At 39.0% G+C, this 20,346-nt stretch overlaps 1 protein-coding gene across 11 annotated transcripts in view; it reads left to right on the forward strand.

Annotated features, from left to right (window-relative positions):
- ADAM22 (ADAM metallopeptidase domain 22) overlaps positions 1-20,346 on the forward strand; it is a 215,519-nt gene that overhangs the window by 16,192 nt on the left and 178,981 nt on the right. For all 11 annotated transcript variants that reach the window (XM_034667309.1, XM_034667300.1, XM_034667303.1 and 8 more), the window contains exon 3: positions 17,065-17,141. In XM_034667309.1, the coding sequence (XP_034523200.1) occupies positions 17,065-17,141 (77 nt within the window). The remainder of the gene's footprint in view (positions 1-17,064; positions 17,142-20,346) is intronic.

The following is a 20,346-nucleotide window of genomic DNA, read 5'->3' on the forward strand; positions in this document are numbered from 1 at the left end:
TCCATGAAATCTCCATGATGCTAAAAGACTTGCACATCTGATTTAAATCAGAAAAAAACACTGCTAGAGGATACTTCCTTTAGTATAAGAAAGAGACCGCAGGGAGGGATGACAGTCTGAGCTGTTTTTAAGCACTTATATGTTACTGTAACTGAAGGATCTGAAAGGGTTAAGACCAGAAAGGAAAGTGAGGGCATAGGATAGTGAGGAGGTCCCACATCAAAATCTTGGGTTCAAGTAGCTGGCCTGTAGAAATGAACTCTAGCAGTTCTCATGACTTCAGCTGACCCATTGTAACCTCAGGAACAAAATTATGTATATTTTAATTGTATATATATTTTTAATAAGAGCTTTATTGGAGTATAACTTGCATGCCCTAGAATTCACCCATTTAGCAATGGTTTACAACTCAAAATTTGTTAGTATATTCAAACAGTCATGCAGCCACCTCCACTGTCAATGTTAAAACATTTTTATCACCTTGAGGCCCCTGGGTGTGCAGTTGGTTAAGCGTCCAACTCAGTTTCGGCTCATGTCATGACTTCAGGGTTGTGAGATTGAGCCTGGTTTGGGCTCCGTGCTCAACTGAGTCTGCTTAAGACTCTCCCCCTCTCTTTGCCCTTCCTCTCTTTTCTCTCTCTCTCAAATAAATAAATATAACTGTTCTAAGGATTCCTGGCAGGTGAGCCTAATACCTACAAGGCAGCTCTTGCTTTGGGCAGCTCTGGTTTAAAAGGTTTTAAAAGATTTATTATGTAGAGAGAGAGATATTGAGAGAGAAAGAGAGTGGGAGTGTGTGCATGTGAGCAGAAGCATGGGGGGAGGGGCAGAGGGCGTGGGAGAGAGAACCTTAAGCAGACTCTTTGCTGCGCATGGAACCCCATTTCACGATCCTGAGATCATGACCTGAGCCAAATCAAGAGTCCAACACTAACCCACTGAGCCACCCAGACACCCCTTTAAAAGGTTTTAGAAAGTTGAGTCAACATGAACCTCCTTGCAGCTTTCAGCCATTAATTTTTGTTTCTCGTAGTTTTTCTCGCCACAGTATTAGAGACATCTCCACCCTCGTGTTATTCCTCCCTTAGCTGTTATGTGGCATCTTCAAAATCGACTGTGTGAAGGTGCTTGCGAAAATTTCTTTAGGACAACTTTTGTTTTTTTAATTTAAAAAAGCTCCTGTTTTGAAATAGTTCAAACATACAAAAAAAGGTAAATAGAATAATGTGAGAGACACTCTTGTACTCACCCCACAGAATCAACACAAATTTAATAGTTTTTTTTTTTTTTAAAGAAATAAACATTATAGATTCTGTTGATGCTCTCCTGCCTTCCATTTCCTCATCCTTCTCAGGGGAAATCATTATCTTGCAATTAGTGTGCCTCCTTCCTGGCTTTTTTATACTTTAACTACATAAATATTTATCCATAAACAATATATATTACTGTTTTGTGTGTTTTATACATGCACGTATTTGGTATCGAATATATTCTTTTGCTACTTCTCAACATTGATTTTCAGTTTCTTGTGTTGGTACAGGTGAAATAATTGAATTCTTTCCTTTTTATTGTCTGGCTTTCTGTGTTATAAACTTACCATCGTTTATTTCTTTTTACATTAATGGTATTTATAGATTGTTTTCAAGTTTTCACTCTTATAAGCAGTATTTGCTATTGAGAGACACATGTGCGTGACTTTTTGTGGGACATACATTTTGATGTGAAATTGTTGATTCCTAGGGTTTGTGAATTCTCAACTTCTCTACATCATGCCAGATTACATAGTGATACACCAGTTTACACTTCACCAGCAGTGCATGAGAACTTCTGTATATCTCCATTGTCATAATCACTTGGAATGCTAAGACTTAAAAACTTATAAAAATATTATGGATGTGAATGGTGTCTAATTATTTTACTTTCCATTTCCTGGATGCCTAATGAGATTGAGCTCCTTTGGTGATCGTATTTCTTCCTCTAAATGGTCTATTCATATACTTTCCCCATTTTTCTATTGAGGTATTTGTCTTTTTCTTACTAATATATAGGCATTTTAAGTATATTCTGGATTCTTTTCTATTGTTGGTTATTGCAAATACTTTTATAAATTATTATGGCTTACCTATTCATTCTCATGGTAACTTTCGTTGCAAAATTAACAAAATTTTTTATGTTATATATATCAGTTCTTTATGATTTTTTGTGTATTACTTTACTACTGTAGAAGCCATGATTTTTTAAGAGTGTGTCTTAGTTTTTAGGGAAATAAGTCCCTGATACAGTTTTTTAAAGAAAGGATTCTAGGATAGTGATTAAGAATCGGAGGGCCTAGAATTAGGCTGCATGCTTTCAAAGTCTGCCTTTGCCACCAGCTCACTGTGTGAACTTAGCACACACTTAACTTTTTATACCAATTAAGAATAGTGCCTAGCTCATATGTTGTGAGGATTAAAGGAGATAATACACGTAAAGCTTGTGGCTGCGCATTTAGCACATAGTAAGAGCTCAATAAATGTTAGCGCTTTTTTTTTTTTTTTAGCTTCCATAATGATCATTTTTTGGTATGAAGTCGGTGCCTAGTTTCTTGTGTACACAAATCACTGGATTGCTTGGATTGTTTCGTGAGAGCTGTGCTTCCTTTCAAATGTTCCAGGAGGGTAGAACAGCTTGGACCCTGGTGGTCATGCTGGGTTCCAGCTTTGGTGTCATTGAATTCTTTTGGGGAATTTAACAGAACAAGCTAATCTTGTGTTTTTTGTTTTTTGTTTTTTTAATTGAATTATAGTTGACATCATGTTACCTTAGTTTGAGGTGTACGGCATAGCGGTCTCACAAGTCTATACACTATGCTGTGCTCACCGCAAGGGTAACTAACATCTGTCACTGGACATGGCTATTACAATATCATTGATTATATTCTCTATGATCTGTAATTTTGTTTCTATAATATCATTGCAGACATCAGGTGGGATTTGTTTTCTTAAAATTGAATGAGTAACAGTGCAGCTTCATTACTTTGGGATGGGAGGTCTCTCTGCATCAGCTGAGACCTCAGTAGTCTGTATCTTCCATGGGGCTGTTGCTGGCCAGGATGTGAGGAAAGGAAGGGAGAGCAGGACACAAAGAGGCTAACGGGTGGTGGGATTAAACTGGACTCTGGGTTCCTAAATCTGGCTGAGTGTTGGAATCTGTATACAGAACTGGATTAGAGGATAGGATCCCCTATTTTAATAGCTCGTTGTATTTTCTTTTTAAAAAACATGTTTTATTTGAAGAGCTTCAGAAGGCAAAAATCTAAAGGAACAGGCCTTTGAGGAAGAAATGGCTCCCAAAATTTTATACACAGCAGCAGTTTTTATAACAAAGTCCATTTTTCTTCTGTGAAAACTTTGCATTTGCAATGTGTTTATGACAACAATCCTAAATTTTTTAATATAGTTTTTATACTTTATTTTTAAAAATTTTTAAAAGATTTTATTTATTTGAGGGAGAGACAGAACACAAGCAGGGGGAGGAGCAGAGGGAGAGGGACAAGCAGATTCTGTGCTGAGCACGGAGCCCAATGTGGGGCTCAGTCTCACGACCCTGAGATCATGACCTGAGCTGAAACCAAGAGTTGTAAGCTTAATCAATGAAGCCACCCAGGCGCCCCTTAATAGAGTTTTTAATAACAGCTTTGTTGAGATATAATTCATGTGCCATAAAATTCATGAATCCTTTAGCATGCATGTAAAATGCACCCTTTTAGCAGTGGCTTTTAATACAACTTTTAGTCATTCTCGTTTCTCTTTTTTCTTATGTTCTGGCTCTTCCATTTTTATCATTCTCTTGTTTGGGGTCCCATTGTACATAAGCTGTGATCAGAAGCCCCTTTCTGAGCTTCTGGTTGAGATGACTCTGCCCCGCCGTAGACAAAGCCTTCAGCGCAATGGAAGAACTTCCATATTCTTGCAGTGAATTTCCATATTTAATAAATATTTTAACACTTAATCGATCAACCATGTGTTTCTGAATTTCCAACAGTCTTCAACAAACAGTCTTTCCAGAATCTGTTATTTGAAAGCTGATTGTGTTATTTCTCATTCTCAAGAAATAATTGGTTAGAAGAAGTCCGTATGCCTTTGTTTTGGCATCATATGCTCACTGCGGAAAGTGTTCAGGAGGAGAAGAACTCCAAGTGCAGATATCGTTGCCAGTGGTAGTAGCAGAGGGTGTGTGTGTCTGTGTGGAGAGTCTTCGCCGACCATCCCGTCTCCACAGGGCCGGTGGGTCAGTTTTAGTTCTCACGTTCTACTTGATGAGAGAAACAGCTGCACTTGTCTCTGCACCTTCTTCTGGCCCTTGTGCAGTTGGGTATTTTAGTTATGTTTGAGCTATTAATCATGCCTTTTTATAGCTCCTGTTCTCTGCCGCATGTTTTCACTAGAACTAGAGATTCTTGATTTCTCCTTTCGTCATCCTATCTTTGAATAATGAGGGAACAGAGAAGATTGCAAATATTTAATAGACTTTGATTCTTGTTCCTTTTCTTATGAAGTTTAAACTTGCCAGCTTTGCAATTAAAATTTTTTCCGTTGTTGTTGTTGTTGTTTCAGATTAAGGCATAATAACGTGTGTGTGTGTGTGTGTCTATGCAAGGGAGAGAGAGATGGAATTATTTCTTGTGATTATATTTGTGAACTGACATTTTAAAAAGTCACTCCGCAAATATTTATTGAGAGACTACTACATGGCAAGCACTGTTCTGGGCCCTTGGGATACATGAATGAATTTAAAAACAAAACAAAACCCTGATTTCCTTTTTCATGGGACTTATATTCTAGTGGGTAGATAAACACATAATAAATGATAAATTATATGGTGTATTAGAAGGTGGTGAGTACTGTGGAAAAAGAGAAAAATACAGCATGGTAATGGGGATTGGGAGTACAGGGGTGTGTGGGTATTATAGCTTGTTAATTTTTAATAGGGTGGTCACTATATCTCACAGAGAAGTGACACTGGGAAAAAACTGGAAGGAAGTGGGGAGTGATCCAGGCATATATATATCAGGAAGAGCATTCCGGAATGAAAGAACAGCCAGTACAATGACCCCAAAACTAGCGTGTCTGTAATTTATGAGTAACAGGGCTGTTACTCCAAAGATTTGTGTTGGAAGGTCTCATTGAAAACTGTACTGGGGTAAATATTTGGAATTACCCATGTGTCTGGCAGTATTTTCAGTTGTATCCTGTGTTCTCAAAGGATTGCATTTTCTCACCAAAGAAGACCATACAGATTTTCACTTTGGTGTCTGAATGTAATCCATTCCCCTCCACCTCCCCACAATATTATGCCTTTAGATTCTTCTTTGAAAGGCAATATTACTTCTGTGCATGCATGTTTAGTACATGCATGGCTATGGTTTACTTTCTCTGCAGGATGTTTTATTCTGTGTGGTTGGTAGATATTTTTAGTGTTAGCCTGACGTAGACTTACAAAGTAGTACATAATTTCTCCTGTGCCTAAGAGGTGAGAGGCATGCTTCCAACTGATCTTTGAACATATCCTGTTTCACAAATGGAGGCAATAGGCCTAAATTGCATTAAGAGAGCTTTGTTAGCTGTGTAAGAGGGAAAATAAGATGACTCAGCATTGGAACAGACCACAAATAGGGGTTGAGGAACTGTCTCAAGAACTTATAAAATAGGCTTAACAATCATTTTTTTCAAAATCGTTTTTTTTTCCTTTAAAGATTTATTTTATTAGAGAGAAAGAGAGACAGAGACAGGGACAGAGACAGAGACAGAGCATGAGCAAGAGGGGCAGAAGGAGAGAGAGAGAATCTCAGGCAGACTCTGTGCTGGGTGTGGAGCCCAACGAGGGGCTCAGTCTCACAACCATGAGATCACAACTGAGCTGAAATCAAGAGTTGGTTGCTTAACAGACTATGCCACCCAGGGGCACCTCAAAATAGTTTTGAATAGATATATTTTTCCTAATAGGTGGGAAATGAATCGCTTAAGTCATTGAGTTTCCCTAAAATTCCAAGTCCCATCTTTCTCCCTCTGTCCTATAGGTAATGCATATTTCAAGTCACATAGCCCAATGACTGCCACACTCACTAACAAATGTTAGTTGAATAAATTGGGCATGAAATACAGGTCAGAAATTTTCAAGGACCAGCAGTGGAACACACATGCTAAAAAGGGTTATATACCCTCAGTAACAATGATAGTGTTTGTAACCACTGAGAACTAAAAGTAGCCAATAAAATAGTTTAAACTAAATGAAAGCAATCTTTATTATGATTATATTCCTGAGAGCCACTTCCCATTTTTGGCTAATTCCAATTTATAAAAAACTTTTATTTATGTCATTGTCAGAGAACAGATGTCACGTTTATTTTAAATTCATAGGTGAGCACATAACTTTGTGCCAAGCAAGGTGCTAAGTGTTGGGAATACATAGGCACTTGGTACAGAGAGTGGAGGGTGATGTAGCCGTAAGGCATGGACCTCAGAGAGGGACGGAGGAGTTGTCATCTGGAAATGACAGTGGGTAAGCGAGAAGAATTCTGAGTCCTGGATGTAATACAGAATTCGATTTACATGTACTCAGACTTGTGCTACCCATGTGGTACAATGAGAGACAGCACCGATAGGGCTAGGCTGTTCTGTGCACCTTACGTGTACTCAGTCTTCCCAGCAATGCTGAGGTTGGGACTGTTGTTCCCATTTACTCAATGGGGAAACTGAAGCATGGAGAGTTTAAATAACTTGCAAAAAGATCATTAACTTGTGGAAGGGGTGGAGGTAGAATTTGAAACAGGAAATTTGGCTCTAGAATCTAAAGTCTTAGCCAGTACCCTCTGCAGCTTTTCATAAGAAACCGTTCACAGTTTTAAAACAGAGGGAAACTCTTTAAGATAAAACACTTTAGTGCTGGATTATTCCCTTATGTAGTAGGTAAGTGTCTTTGCAGACAATTAAAATCTGTGGACAGAGACTGTATTTCCTCCAAGTCTTCTGTGGTTCTCATGGAGTCCTGTGCATACGGAAGGGGTTCAGGAGGTGGGGGCAGTATGGAGATGGTGGACCCATGCAGGGAAGGCCAGAGAATGACAAAGGGGATGGCTAGGTGGCAGTTTGCTGAGGATGCTGATTTGGGTAACATTTCAGTCAGCAATCCCTGCCATGAGGCAGCTTCCCAGAAACTCAGTGGGCGTAGTTCAGAGCCCCTACCTACACACTTCGCAGTAGTGAATAAATTCTCCTACGGTATCATTTAATAAATTAATCGAAAAGTGAACTCTATGTTACTTCAAAGTCTTCATTTGCTTCCGAGAAACTACCAGTAAAAAACTATCATAAAATGGACAGAAAGACTGTGCCCTGGCTGTCCCCTTTGTAAAAGAGAATCAAGACGTCTTGTAGGAATCCTTTCTTTAACCCAGCATGTCAGATGCATGAAGCCCTCATTATGGTCTCATTTGTGCTCAGTAGAGGCAACAACTATAGAGTTTGTTCAGTTTCATATCAAAACACATCAGCATAGAGACCCAGGTCATTTATGGAACATCGAAAACCAGTCCAGTGCCTCTGCATGTGTGCTCCTTTGTTAGGGCCAAGAGTTTAAACAGAGGGAAGGAAAAAAATGGCTCCCCAGCTCCACCAGCCCACCCTAAGGAGGCCATGGCTGCTTTGACTCTATTTACTTATCCTTTCTGTTTCTTATGTAGAGGGAGTCACGTTCTATCATGCCTTTGACATGAAGTTGTTTCTAGCAAAGCTGAGTATAATGCCAGTGAAGAAAAGAGTGGTGGGACTAAGGATTTTATTTCTTTTTATATTTAGACATAAAGTCATAAAAATAATTGGATATCTCTAATATTATGTTGTGTATGTGTGTGTGTGTGTGTTTCTTGTGTGAAGGTATGTTTCAGGGCCAAGGGATACTCTACACTTGATGCTGACTTTATATCATGAGACACCGTTAGCTTGTCTTAGTTTCGAAGACCCTTTAGTGACGATCTGTGTCCTGTCTCCCTCTTTTCAGGCAGCAGGTATTCCTTCTGTTCAGGCATTTTGGCGTCAGACTCACCAGCTTATAGATTTGGCTTGTATCTTGTAGTAATTATTTTCTAGGTTACGGTTGGCGACAAACTTTCCTTGCCGTGACGTATACACACATGTCCAGAAAGGCACATGCAAGCATGATCAGAGGTACAGTGGATAATGTGACTTGATTGGTTGAGCTTTTCTGTCTCTCCTAATAACTGTATCTTTTAGAATTTCCTGCTTTCGGAGATTATTTACAGTCCATGTATTTTTAAAAGGCATTTCACTTTTCTAGGGAAAGCGTTTAGTGCTAAAGATGAGGTGACAAGAACGATCTATTTATTGCTAGGGCTAATAGTGACTGGCTCCAATAGAAGAAAGTGCAAGTAAAAGTGATTTCTGGAGTTTCTTTCATTGTCCTCATCCAACAGAATAATTTCATTATTTTGTTACCTCTTTGGGTTTTCCTAGTAACATGTTTGAAAAATGGTACTGACTTAATTTCTTTAGATTTTGATGGTTTTGAAGTTAGCGTCCCAGAAAGATTATAGACAGGTACATGTAATGCAGCACACATAACAAAAGCTTTCTTACTGGGTATTTGTGTTTTCTCTCAGACATCATGGATGGATTCTGAAAGTTTTTCTGTAACGTGAAGGCAAGGAGTTTTTCTTCGAAGCAGCTTGGAGACGCCAGCTGGTAGCTGGCTTAATGATGTGGAAGCCCATCAGTTTAAGAATCTGGGGGGCAGGGGCGCCTGGGTGGCGCAGTCGTTAGGCGTCTGCCTTCAGCTCAGGGTGTAATCCTGGCATTCTGGGATCGAGCCCCACATCAGGCTCCTCCGCTGGGAGCCTGCTTCTTCCTCTCCCACTCCCCTTGCTTGTGTTCCCTCTCTCACTGGCTGTCTCTATCTCTGTCAAATAAATAAATAAAATCTTAAAAAAAAAAAAAGAATCTGGGGGGCAGATTCATGTCACACTGAAGTTCTATAACAGTTTCTCGCTGTTTTAACCTCTGCGTGCGTGGGATGATTCCATGGTTTTGAGACATGGTTTCCTCAGAGATGGCTGGTCATGTTTTCTCTTTTTCTCTCTCTCACACAAATTTGCATTTCTTCCTTTCCTTCCTAGTTGTGGTAGGATCGCGAGTGTGTTCTTCATATCAATCTTTATTCTAGGTACTTGAGAAACAAAGCAAAACAAAAAAGAAATACTTTTGCAGGGGTTCTTATCTCTGGAATTCTCTCATTTGGTGTCCTAATGAAGAAAGCCCTTGGTGGGGGACTGTCAAGTTACAGATGAAAAACACCTTTGGAATATCTTCGCCATTAGAAACTTGCTGCCTATTTTTTTTTCTTCTTTGAAATAGGAGCTTTGTTCTTACAATATTTTACTTGATTTCTTCACTATGTTCTTGGAAAATTTGTGGACAGTTGAGCTATGTTAGGAAGTTAGGAATCTGGCCCTTTTAAAGTTTAGTATTTGTGTGTGTAAATTTATGTTTATGTGTGAGCAGAAAGCCCTCCAGAGTTATGTCGATTTAGTCTTTAGTTCTAGGAGAGAAAAATCCTTTTTATCCCATGTGGACTTGCTTCCCAAGGAAAATGCTATGGAATTCTTATGTGCCAGCTATTCATCATGGGATTTTGTTCAGTGTTATTTCTGATTTTTCTTTCCTTGAATGCTTGGAGCTGGCCCTTTAGTGGAAGTGAGCCATAGCTCTCAGACATCGCTAATATCTTTGTAAAGAAGATGAAATTAAGCAAGCAAGCAAACAAAAGTCCATTGACATACCAGCACTGAGTGAAGCGAATCTTGATATGAAGAACTCACCATTCTTAATTTTATTCTTTGGACTTGGCCTGTTTCCGATGTTGTCTCCAGGAGAGACTGTGACCGAGCTGGCAAGAGACAACCCTTATTTTGAGGTGTGTTCTTAAAATGATCTGACTTAGAGCCGAACTGACTAGTTATTCATTTGATAATGTTATAGCTTAACCTTTTACTGATTCTCCCTCCTCTGCTCTTTTTACCTGTCTTTTACTTAGCTTTCAGTAGTTACATTATTCTTTGTAACAAGCTTTTATATACTTTCACCATAAACAAAAATTTTAAAGTGTTTTTCTCACAGCATTCTATAATTAATACTCTTTTCCGTTCACATTTGGGGAAAAGCAAGATGAAGTATAGGAAGGTTTCATGACTCACTCTTAAATATCGAGTCACTAGTGGGGTCAGGAGGACCTTTCATCTTTCTCCCATACTTTCTCTCAGTAAGGAAGAGTATCCGTTTCCCAGGGCTGATTCATCTTTCATCTGCTCATTTTGTCTGCTGATTTTGTTGCATCCCAGCGTTGGGGTTCCTTGCACTCAGATTTAATTACAGCTCAATATCACTACGTATTATATTGTTCTCAGGCCACTAAAGATCTTAAAGGGCTGCTCTGACTTCAGAATTATACGAGTAAGCTTTTCTTGTGCAGGCCTTAAATGAAGGCCTAGTAATGGGCCGTTAATGGCCAAGATGATGGAGAGACTGATTTATCAGAAGATAGCTGGAGCATAAATAGGTAATGAGGCTGCCTGACTTCCTGAATGGAGATGAGAACATCAGAGATGGTGCCTCTGTCAGCAGAGTCTCTCTGCCTCCAGTTGTTGGAGCTGGGGCCACTGCAGAGAAGGGCCCTTGGCTGCCAGGCACTCACAGCCTTTAGGGCTTCCAGTGCCACCAGAACTGGAAACTGCAGCCGGACAAATTCAGAGAATGCTTGCCAAGAACTCATTAAAGAAACTTTTTTTTTCCTTTTTTTGTAATTATATTTGGTTTCACCTAGAGGTTCCTAGGTACAGAGATTTATAGGGCATAATATCTGCTCTTGGGTCCTCCATCCCAAAACAAGGGTGTGTCCCATCATTTGAACATGTTTGCATCAATTGTAAAAATTTTCACATCAAATAAAGTCAATGCAAGAACTGGCATTTGAGTTGGAGAGCAAGTTCAACTAGAGGGGAAAACCATGGGAACTGGTTACGAGTTAGGCTCACACATGTTAGCGCTTCACAGAATTCCACTTTATGGAATTATTTCCATATCTTAACTCACCAGCCAGGGGAACACTATCCTGCTGCTGCGGCCATAACGAATGGTAGAATGAGGAATCTTAGTGTTATTAGATGTGTCTCTTTGAGCTCTCTTGTCAGAAGTTCACATAAGGCCGTTGGAGTAATTACAGTGAGATGATGGTGATTTTTCAGTTGGCTTTTTCTGTTGCAGAAAAAAAAGGGATAATATGTGCAAGCGATTACTGGTATTTTCTTTTTTACTGGGCTCAAGGTATATTAGATGCCAGAAATTACACTTGTATTTTTTTTTTAAACTACCTGGAAGCAATCAAATAGCAAAGAAGTATTTAGGATGCAGAAAAGCGAAAGATTCTGTTACATGCATTAAAGACTTCTTTTTAATAATGTTAATTACTTTCACAGTTACGGGGTTACACAATGCCATTTGACTGGTAATACTCCCACCCATTGGTATTCATTGATTCATTATTCAAGTTGGGCTTAATTAAAAACCCAAAACTTCCTTGTCTTTCTCTTTGTGTCAAAGTTCTGATTCTCCCATGAAAGTTTCAGTGTCAGCTTAGCTTTAAAAAAATGGTTATGAATAAAGCAGTCTTGAAAAGCTCATTTGTACTTATTTGATCTTTGGAATATGGAGGTTGGCCATGGTTCATGGGCTTTAGGAGATGCAAGGAGAAAAAGGCTGCCAAGAGGCAAAATACACAGGAGCATGGGGTTATGTTAGCCTCACATTTAAATTTCGGCTGTTACCCATGAATAATAAATAGGCCTCAATCTGGGAATTTATAGCAGGTTCTTCTGGTCCTAAAATTCTGTGATTCATTTTTGGAATTTGAAATTAAAATTATCCTTACATAATTTTACTGATTTATTAAGTTTTCTTGCCATCTGGATAGTTATTTTATATCTTCGCATGTTTTTCCCTCCACCTTTTGTTTCATAGCTTCTGTAGATGTCAGCCTCACTGCTATCTCAGCTCTTACAACACACACATACACTCACACACTTACACTCACACATTTGCCACACCTGTGTGATTTTTTTTCCCTTAAAAGATGGATTTCCATGTCTACTTTAAATTAATTCTTAATTTCTTAGGGTATAATCAAATTGATCTCAGAATATGGGCTCTGTGTCAGATGTGGTAACGTTATTGACTTTTCTGGTGAAAACAGGGTTTTTTGTTTTTTTTTTAAAGATTTTATTTATTCATTTGTCAGAGGGTGAGAGAGAAGAAGCAGTGTGATGGGGTGGAGAGAGAGAGAAGCAGGCTCCCCTCTGAGCAGAGAGCCTGATGCAGGGACTCGATCCCAGGACCCTGGGATCATGACTGGAGCCAAAGGCGTCCCGAAAACAGAGTTCTAAACATTGTTTTTCATCATTTAATTTCCTTTTCATATGCTTTAAAAATGCTCTCTAGAGCATTTTAATGACTCTAAAAATGCTCCTATGATAATAATTACTCATAAGAACCCAGTAAAACCTGCAAGCACCTTCAGAATGAAAGGGAATGAAGCAGAATGAAAGGGGATGACGCATGCTGCGAACAGCTTTTGCTACTAAGTTAGTGTGACTTTGCAAATGACATTGGCCTACAATGGCCTGTGTCCTCATTTCTAAAATAAAGATGTTGTATTATATGAGCTTTAAGAGTTTTCTTCATATTATTGTATGATACGGAAGTGTTTGATTAGTAGTTTTTAAAATCACAAGTCATTCTTACGTAGTAATTCGAAAGAACACATTTCTGCAAAATTACATTTTTTAAATATCTCTGAGAGCCATTACTACCTTCGAACATTCAAATGAAAGTTAATAAGTATTAGAATTTTTGTTTGGCAATATATGTTAGCATCCCTCCTAAAAAAAGGGAAAACCCTGATATTATTATACTAATTCTCTCTTCGCAAACATTTCCTTTTCCTTGATCTAAAAGGCGGGGCCTAAGATTAACTTTCAGAGAACCATCCTGGCTCACATCGATGGTGTTGGCTAAGAAGCCGGATTGTTAATATAGCATGAAGTCAGCGTAATTCTGCTTAATTATCTCTTTGGCTTGCTTTTTAAATCAAACATGGGGAAGGCAGATTCTGGAAAGGGAGAGGGCCACACAGAATGCAAGGAAACCATGCTAACATTTATTTTAGTGATCACCACTGCAAGTTTGGTTTGGCTGGGCAGTCTTGTGTTTGGAGTTTGATCCTTGTGCCTTCCTGGATGTCTCAGCTCCGGCTTTGAGTGCCTTGGTTTTAATCAACCCATGGAGGAGAATGACATTGAACCACTGGTGAGATCAGCTCTTTTTTGGAGCCAATTTTCTAAATGTTTGGGGACTTTGCCAGTGATGCTGTATTGGTTTCCCACTGCTGCTATAATACATTACCACATGCTTAATATTATAAAACAGCAAAAATTAATTTTCTTATAGTTCTGGAGATTGGAAGCCTGGAATGGGTTTTACAAAACTAAGATGCAGGTGTTGGCAATACTGTGCTCCTTCTGGGGGCTCTAGGGGAGAATTGTTCCTTGCCTTTTCTAGTTTCTAGAGGCTTCTGGTATTCATTGGCATATGGCTTTTGCCTCACCTTATTCTAATTTTTATTTCCATCATCATATCTCCTTCTCTGACTCTGACCCTTCTAAGACTTTGGTCCTATAAGGACTCTTGTGATTAGATTGGGCCCACCTGGATAACCCAGGATAATCTCTCCATTGCAAGACCCTTAAATTCATCACATATGGAAATTCCCTTTTGCCACGTAAGGTCATATGTTCCTAGGTCCTGGGGATTAGAGTGCGGGCATCTTTAGGGCCATTACTCTATCTACTACAGATTCCTTTTAGTCATTCACATGTCACCTAGATGCCAGTTCCTCCCAGAGCCTTCCAGGACCACCTAGAATCCCATCTACCCTGGTCACCTGTTTATCTTGTTTTTATTAAATCTGGAAATAGTGTATTTATTTTCTCACTTTATTTTTTATTGCTCATCTTCTGTCATTTTATTTGTCACTTTCTGTCTCCCTCCCCTAGAAAGTAAGCTCCACTAACAGAGAAACATGGTCAGTTTTCTTCACTACCTTGTCTACCAAATCAGAATAGTGCCCAGCACTTGCTAGACTCTCAGAAGATACTTGTTGAGTGATCAATCTACATACGGTCTAAGGAAGCTTGCCTTAGATTAAAACAATATTAATATACTCTTGTTCCTATTATTATCAATAATGCAAATGGTTTTTACATGCCGTGAAACATGCCGTCAATAGATTCTTCTTTTGAATTTAAGTGACGTGTTTCTCTTTGGGACACATGCAAGATCAATAAAATAAGATACTAGATGTTTTAAACGGAAGCTGCAGGAAAAACAAAACGTAAGAATTAGATGAAATTAATATAAACAGTAAGTATCTTGCAAAAAAAAAAAGAATGGTAATGTTATCTTGATCCCTACACTGAATCAAGATACCATGATGAATAACATGGAGCCTCTGCCCTGTTCACCCCAGTTAAGTGCCAATAAAGAATAGAGAGAAGAGAGGTTTTAATGGAAACATCAGTTCTGGTAAGCAGTGCTTTCCTCAGGCTGTTCCAAAAACATGATCGTTAGCACTTGAGGAAACTCAGAAAGCTTTTAGACAAAAGGAAAGACATCCATTGATGTGGCATCAAGAACAACCTTGATGGAAGGAGTGCATGTCTGTAAGCGGGTAATTTATAGCTGTTCCATTGCTGTTTGTTTATGTATTCAAGTGACTGGTAAAACTAACCCTCAAATGAGTCAGTCATGGAATACTTACTGAGTACCTGATGCTGGTCAGTCCTGAGGCCCTCATATTGTAGCGAACGGTACTGAGGAGGAGGGGAGAAGGAGGTTGGAAAAGGTTGGGAGGACTTCATGGAAGAGGAGAGGTAAGACTGAACCATGTCTCTTCCAAAATTCCTATGTTGAAGCCCTAACCCCTGCTGTGACTCTGTTTGGAGATAAGGCCTTTACAGACGTAACTGAGTTTAGAGGTCATTAGGGTGGGCCAGGTGTGCCCATGTGTAGAGAAAAGGCCATATGAGGACAGAGAGAAGCCAAAGAGAGAGGTCCCAAGGGAATCCAAATCTGCCTACCCCTTGATCTTGTAGTTTCAGCCTCCAAAACTCTGAGAAAGTCAGTTTCTGTTGTTGAAGCCACCTCGTCTGGGGTACTTTGTTATGACAGCCCTAAGAGGAGCTTCATCTACGGCTGCAAGGATGGATAGGGGCCATTTCTGGGAAATGATCTTGGTGAAGATCACTACCCAAGGGTCTGGTTCAGAAAGGCACTCCTCAGAAGTGGTGAATGAAAGTCACACACACACACACACAAAAGTTGGAACGCACCCAGCTTGTTGAATTAAAGAGTAGAAGGGAGGATTGACCATGGATATGGTACGGGTGGGTCCTTGGGGACTTGGGTACCATTACGTCTGAGGTGGGGGGAGGTGATTGTGCAGGATCTTGATATCCAGGGAGAGAAAGTTTGTATTTGGTACAGTAGAAAATCTGGGGCTTACATTTGGGGTTTTGGTAAAGAGTCAATTTTAGATCAGGGAGAATATGATCTGTGGCAGATATGGGAATGAAGAGTAAGGTGTGGCTTCAAAAATTATAAAAAAGAAAAAAAGCCAGAGTTTGGTGATAGCCTGGGTGTTACCTGGGGAGAACCAGGAGTCAAAGTTGAATGGTTAATAAGGTAATGAGGCTGAGAGGTATCCAAATAGTTCTTCATTCTTGGGGTTCCATGGGGATTGGAATGTGTTAGCAACTGAGGTATGGCGTTCTCCTACTTATTTCAAATACTTTAAAACACAAAGATTGTCCTTTCCAAAAAGCTTTGTTATTATTAATTAAGCTTTCTCTCTCCTTTTACCTAATACCATAAGCTTACTGTGTGTGAAAATCCCAGGGACGATTGAGGTGCCCTTAGTGGCCCACAGAATCCTAGGATATTTCTTTTTTTAAGATGTGCTGGTTCTCTGGGAACAGTAACACCATCTGCCTCACGTACTACTTAAATATGGTTGCTCAGATGGTTTTTATCTATAAAATAGTGTTTGTTTTATTCTCACTGTTGGAATTATACATGTTTATTTTAGAAATTTTGGATACTAGAGAAACATAAACAAAAAATGTAATTCATAGTCCTACTGCTTACCTATAGCTTTACAGTTAATATTTGGAGAATCAAACAGAATAAATGGTTTTGTTTCCTTCTCTTCAGTTAATGCACACGATTATTCAATATGTTAATATTAGTGTTATTGGTAACATTGCATTTTTTTTTTAGGGTCCCTTGTGATTTTCTCTGGGAGTTCCTAGAATAGGATAGGAAGTAGTGATTTTTTTTTCCCAAATTTTTGAAGGTGATATTTTCAATAGGTAGCAGAAATTCAGTTTTGCTCTAGGAATAGGTGGAAACCTTTATGAAATTATGTTTGGCAAATTAGAACTGAAATATTTTTAAAGTACGTATTTCAGGTAGGATGAAAAAGTTTTTTTTTTTTAATTTAGATATCTTCCTTGTAAATAGCTCATATTCATCTTATTTTACTCTTGAACATATTTTCCCCTATCTCCTTTTTAATGTACAAAGTTTAATTTTAAAGGAGCTAGTCATTTAATATAGAGTAAAATGAATGAAGTGTGGTCTTCTTGGAAATGAACTGTTTAGCCACTTGAGATAAACCAGAAAGGTAGGGTACCTGCCCTATTGGGTGAGGTGTTACTTTACTTCAGATTGGTGAATGCTTGGCTTCTAAGAAGGTGCCGGTTTTACTTTTTTTCATTTAATCTCCATGTTGAATTGGTTTTCTAATTTATGATATTATAAACCTTTTTGAATCATCGTAATAATTGCTTATTGTCCGATTGCTATGGCTGAATAATAAGTACCTTTTATCTTTTTGATATTGCAGTTGACTCATGTTGACCAGGCAAGCTTCCAGGTTGATGCCTTTGGAACATCCTTTATTCTTGACGTCGTGCTAAACCAGTAAGTCTTTGTTGAGCTGCACTCCCTTTTGTCAGATACACATTCAATCCACTTTTATAACCTTTTGTGAAGCTTTGTTTTCTTACTATATTTTACTTCATCTTCTTATATCAGTTACATACTACATTTAAAACTTTTGTATCTATTGATTGTAAGTTTTAAAGTCTGGCAAATAACAGGAAATGGCTATCCATTTGAAATTGAACAGCTATAAAAGATTGAAGGAGGTAATGTGGAGGGCAAGACTTACTCTAATATTTTGCGTAAGAGTATATCTGACCTAAGTTCCTATGAATGCAATTAATTGTGAAAATAATATTTTGGGTATGAAATTGTCTTTCTTAAGAACAGCAGAAAAGAGTTACCTTTTTTGCTCAGTGATTGAGAGGATTGGCTGCATGATGTGTGACTCCTAATAATGGCATTAGATGCATTGATTTGGGAGTAAGTTACTTTGAAATTTAAGGTACTGTGATTTTTCTGTAAATATGTCATTTTGGAAATGCTGTTTTTCAGTTTTGTTAGCTACCCTTCAAATGTTCATTAGCTATGTGTGGCTAGTGGTTACCTTATGGGACAAGGCAGAACATTTCTATCACTGCAAAAGGTTCTGTTGAGCAGTACTGGCTTAGATTTCTTTTGGGGAATGGGCACATATGAACTGTTAGATTATTGAGCTAGGTCAGTCAGTATTTGGAAGGAGAATTCCATCTTCCTTTTAGATGCCAGGCCATGTCCAATGTATTCATTTAATAATTAGTCTTACGAGTATCCTAGTTTTTATGGAATTTATTTACAAAGCGTCATTATACCATTTGTGTTATGTTAATGTTTAAGCCAAGTATTAGTTTATTTTTTTTTTATTTTTGAGAGGGAGAAAGTGGGGGAGGGGCAGACAGAGAGGGACATGCAGAGAATCTCAAGCAGGAGATGCTCTGAGCGTAGAGTGCTGAGCCCATGTGGGATTCTATCTCACAACCCAGATATGACCTGAGCCAAAACCTAGAGTCGGTTGCTTAACTGACTGAGCCACCCAGGCACTCCTAGTTTATTTTTTAATTAAGCTGTCTCATAGATACCTTTTGTAAGTATGACTCCCCTCTTCTCACATTTTTGTCGTTCACAAACAATTTAAGTGCTGAAAAGCATTGTTTTAGGTGGGAACTATTTGGATGATCCGTTAATAGGAGTTGTTTGTTCTTTGATCATATATATATGTTTTTAAAATGTAACAAATTTAAAAAAACGTAACATGGGGGCACCAGGGTGGCTCAGTCCTTTGGGTGGCCTACTCTTGATTTCTGCTGTGGTCATGATCTCGGGGTCATGGGATTGAGCCCTGCATGGGGGTTCGTGCTTGGTGGGGAGTCGACTTGGAGTTCTTTCTCTCCCTCTTCCTCTGCCCCTCCCCTGGCTCATGCATGTGTGCACACACTCTGTCTCTCTAAAATAGATAAATAAATCTTTTAAAAAGAAAAAAAAGTAACATAAACTGTATTTCTACTATGCTCATTAAAATACAATTTATTGCTTGTTTTTAAAATTAATGGCTTAGAACATATATAATTAAATGCTTTGTACCACATGGTATTTAATCTAATTTCATAGAGCATAAGACTGTGTTAATATAATTTGTATCTTATCTTCCTGCTTGCTGTAAACGCCTTAGAATTTACATGTTTAGGTGACTCATTGTGGTTCTCCAGCAACTTTGATATTATAAAGTTTTAAAAAACTCATTATAGGGGCACCTGGGTGGCACAGCGGATAAGCGTCTGCCTTCGGCTCAGGGCGTGATCCCAGTGTTATGTGATGGAGTCCCACATCAGGCTCCTCCGCTATGAGCCTGCTTCTTCCTCTCCCATTCACCCTACTTGTGTTCCCTCTCTCACTGGCTGTCTCTATCTCTGTCAAATAAATAAATAAAATCTTGAAAAAAAAATCATTATAAAGGAATGCATGCTCCTTAGAAAAATAATGATAATGTAGCAAAAGCAGTCTCACATAATTGTACCACATAGGAAGGGATTGCCCTATTTTATTTTTTATGTTTTTTAGAGAGCATGTGAGCAGGAGGGTGGAGAGGGGCAGAGGGAGAGGGAGAGAGAATCTTAAATAGGTTCCATGCTGAGTGCAGAGCGGCTGTGGGGCTTGATCTCTGGGCCCTGAGATCATGACCCTGAGATCATGACCCGAGCCAAAATCGAGAGTTGGACACTTAACCTACTGAGCCACCCAGGGATGCTGGTTTGCCCTGTTTTAAATTGTAACCCTCTCTGCCCTCATCCTTCATCAGCCTTACTACCTATTCTCTCCTACTTCATTTTTAAAATAATATTCATCGCCATTTAATATATAGGTTGACTCATATGAAATCGCCATTTTTGCAGGTCAAAAAGTTCAAATACCAGCCTTCTTGTATGGTCAATCAATAGTCTGTATTTTATTTTATTTTTTTAAAGATTTTATTTATTTATTTGACAGAGATAGAGACAGCCAGCGAGAGAGGGAACACAAGCAGGGAGTGGTAGAGGAAGAAGCAGGCTCCCAGCGGAGGGGCCTGATGTGGGGCTCGATCCCATAACGCCGGGATTACGCCCTGAGCTGAAGGCAGACGCTCAACCGCTGTGCCACCCTGGTGCCCCAATAGTCTGTATTTTAATTACTTATTTTGTTTGTTATCTTTTTCCTCCCACTAGAATGTAAGCACCTTGAGGGCAGAGACTTTCTTTCCTTGCTTGCTATATTTTCCTTCCTCTGCTGTGCAGAATAGGTACTAAATTCCAGGCTGGGAAGCCATACAAACTTAGAAACCAGAGGCTGGAATTCGCCAGGACGCAGAGAAGCCCAGATAAGAGGGAGGCTGTCAACTGGGCAGAAGGCAAGCAGCAAAAAAGAAACAGAGGAAAAGTGTTTGGGCTAGCTTCCAAAAGCTGAGAATCTGTATATAGGTGTGATTTGGAAAGTCAGATTCCTAGGTTTCTAGTTCATTGACAGTTTCCTATCCCTCCTTTATTTTTTAAATTTTATTTAATTTTTTTAACATGAGAAAATCAAATTTAATAGCATAAGTAGGGAAAGTCCACACTTGGAAATTCCCTCCCTTCCCTCCTTTAAATCATTATTCCTGTGGATGGCCCAGCCTTGGTTTCTGGTTCCTGACATTTGTAAAGCCTTGATTTTCAGTTCTCAAACAAAGAAGGGA

Source organism: Ailuropoda melanoleuca, chromosome 1 (genome assembly GCF_002007445.2).
Source record: "Ailuropoda melanoleuca isolate Jingjing chromosome 1, ASM200744v2, whole genome shotgun sequence".
Classification (NCBI taxonomy): Eukaryota; Metazoa; Chordata; class Mammalia; order Carnivora; family Ursidae; genus Ailuropoda; species Ailuropoda melanoleuca.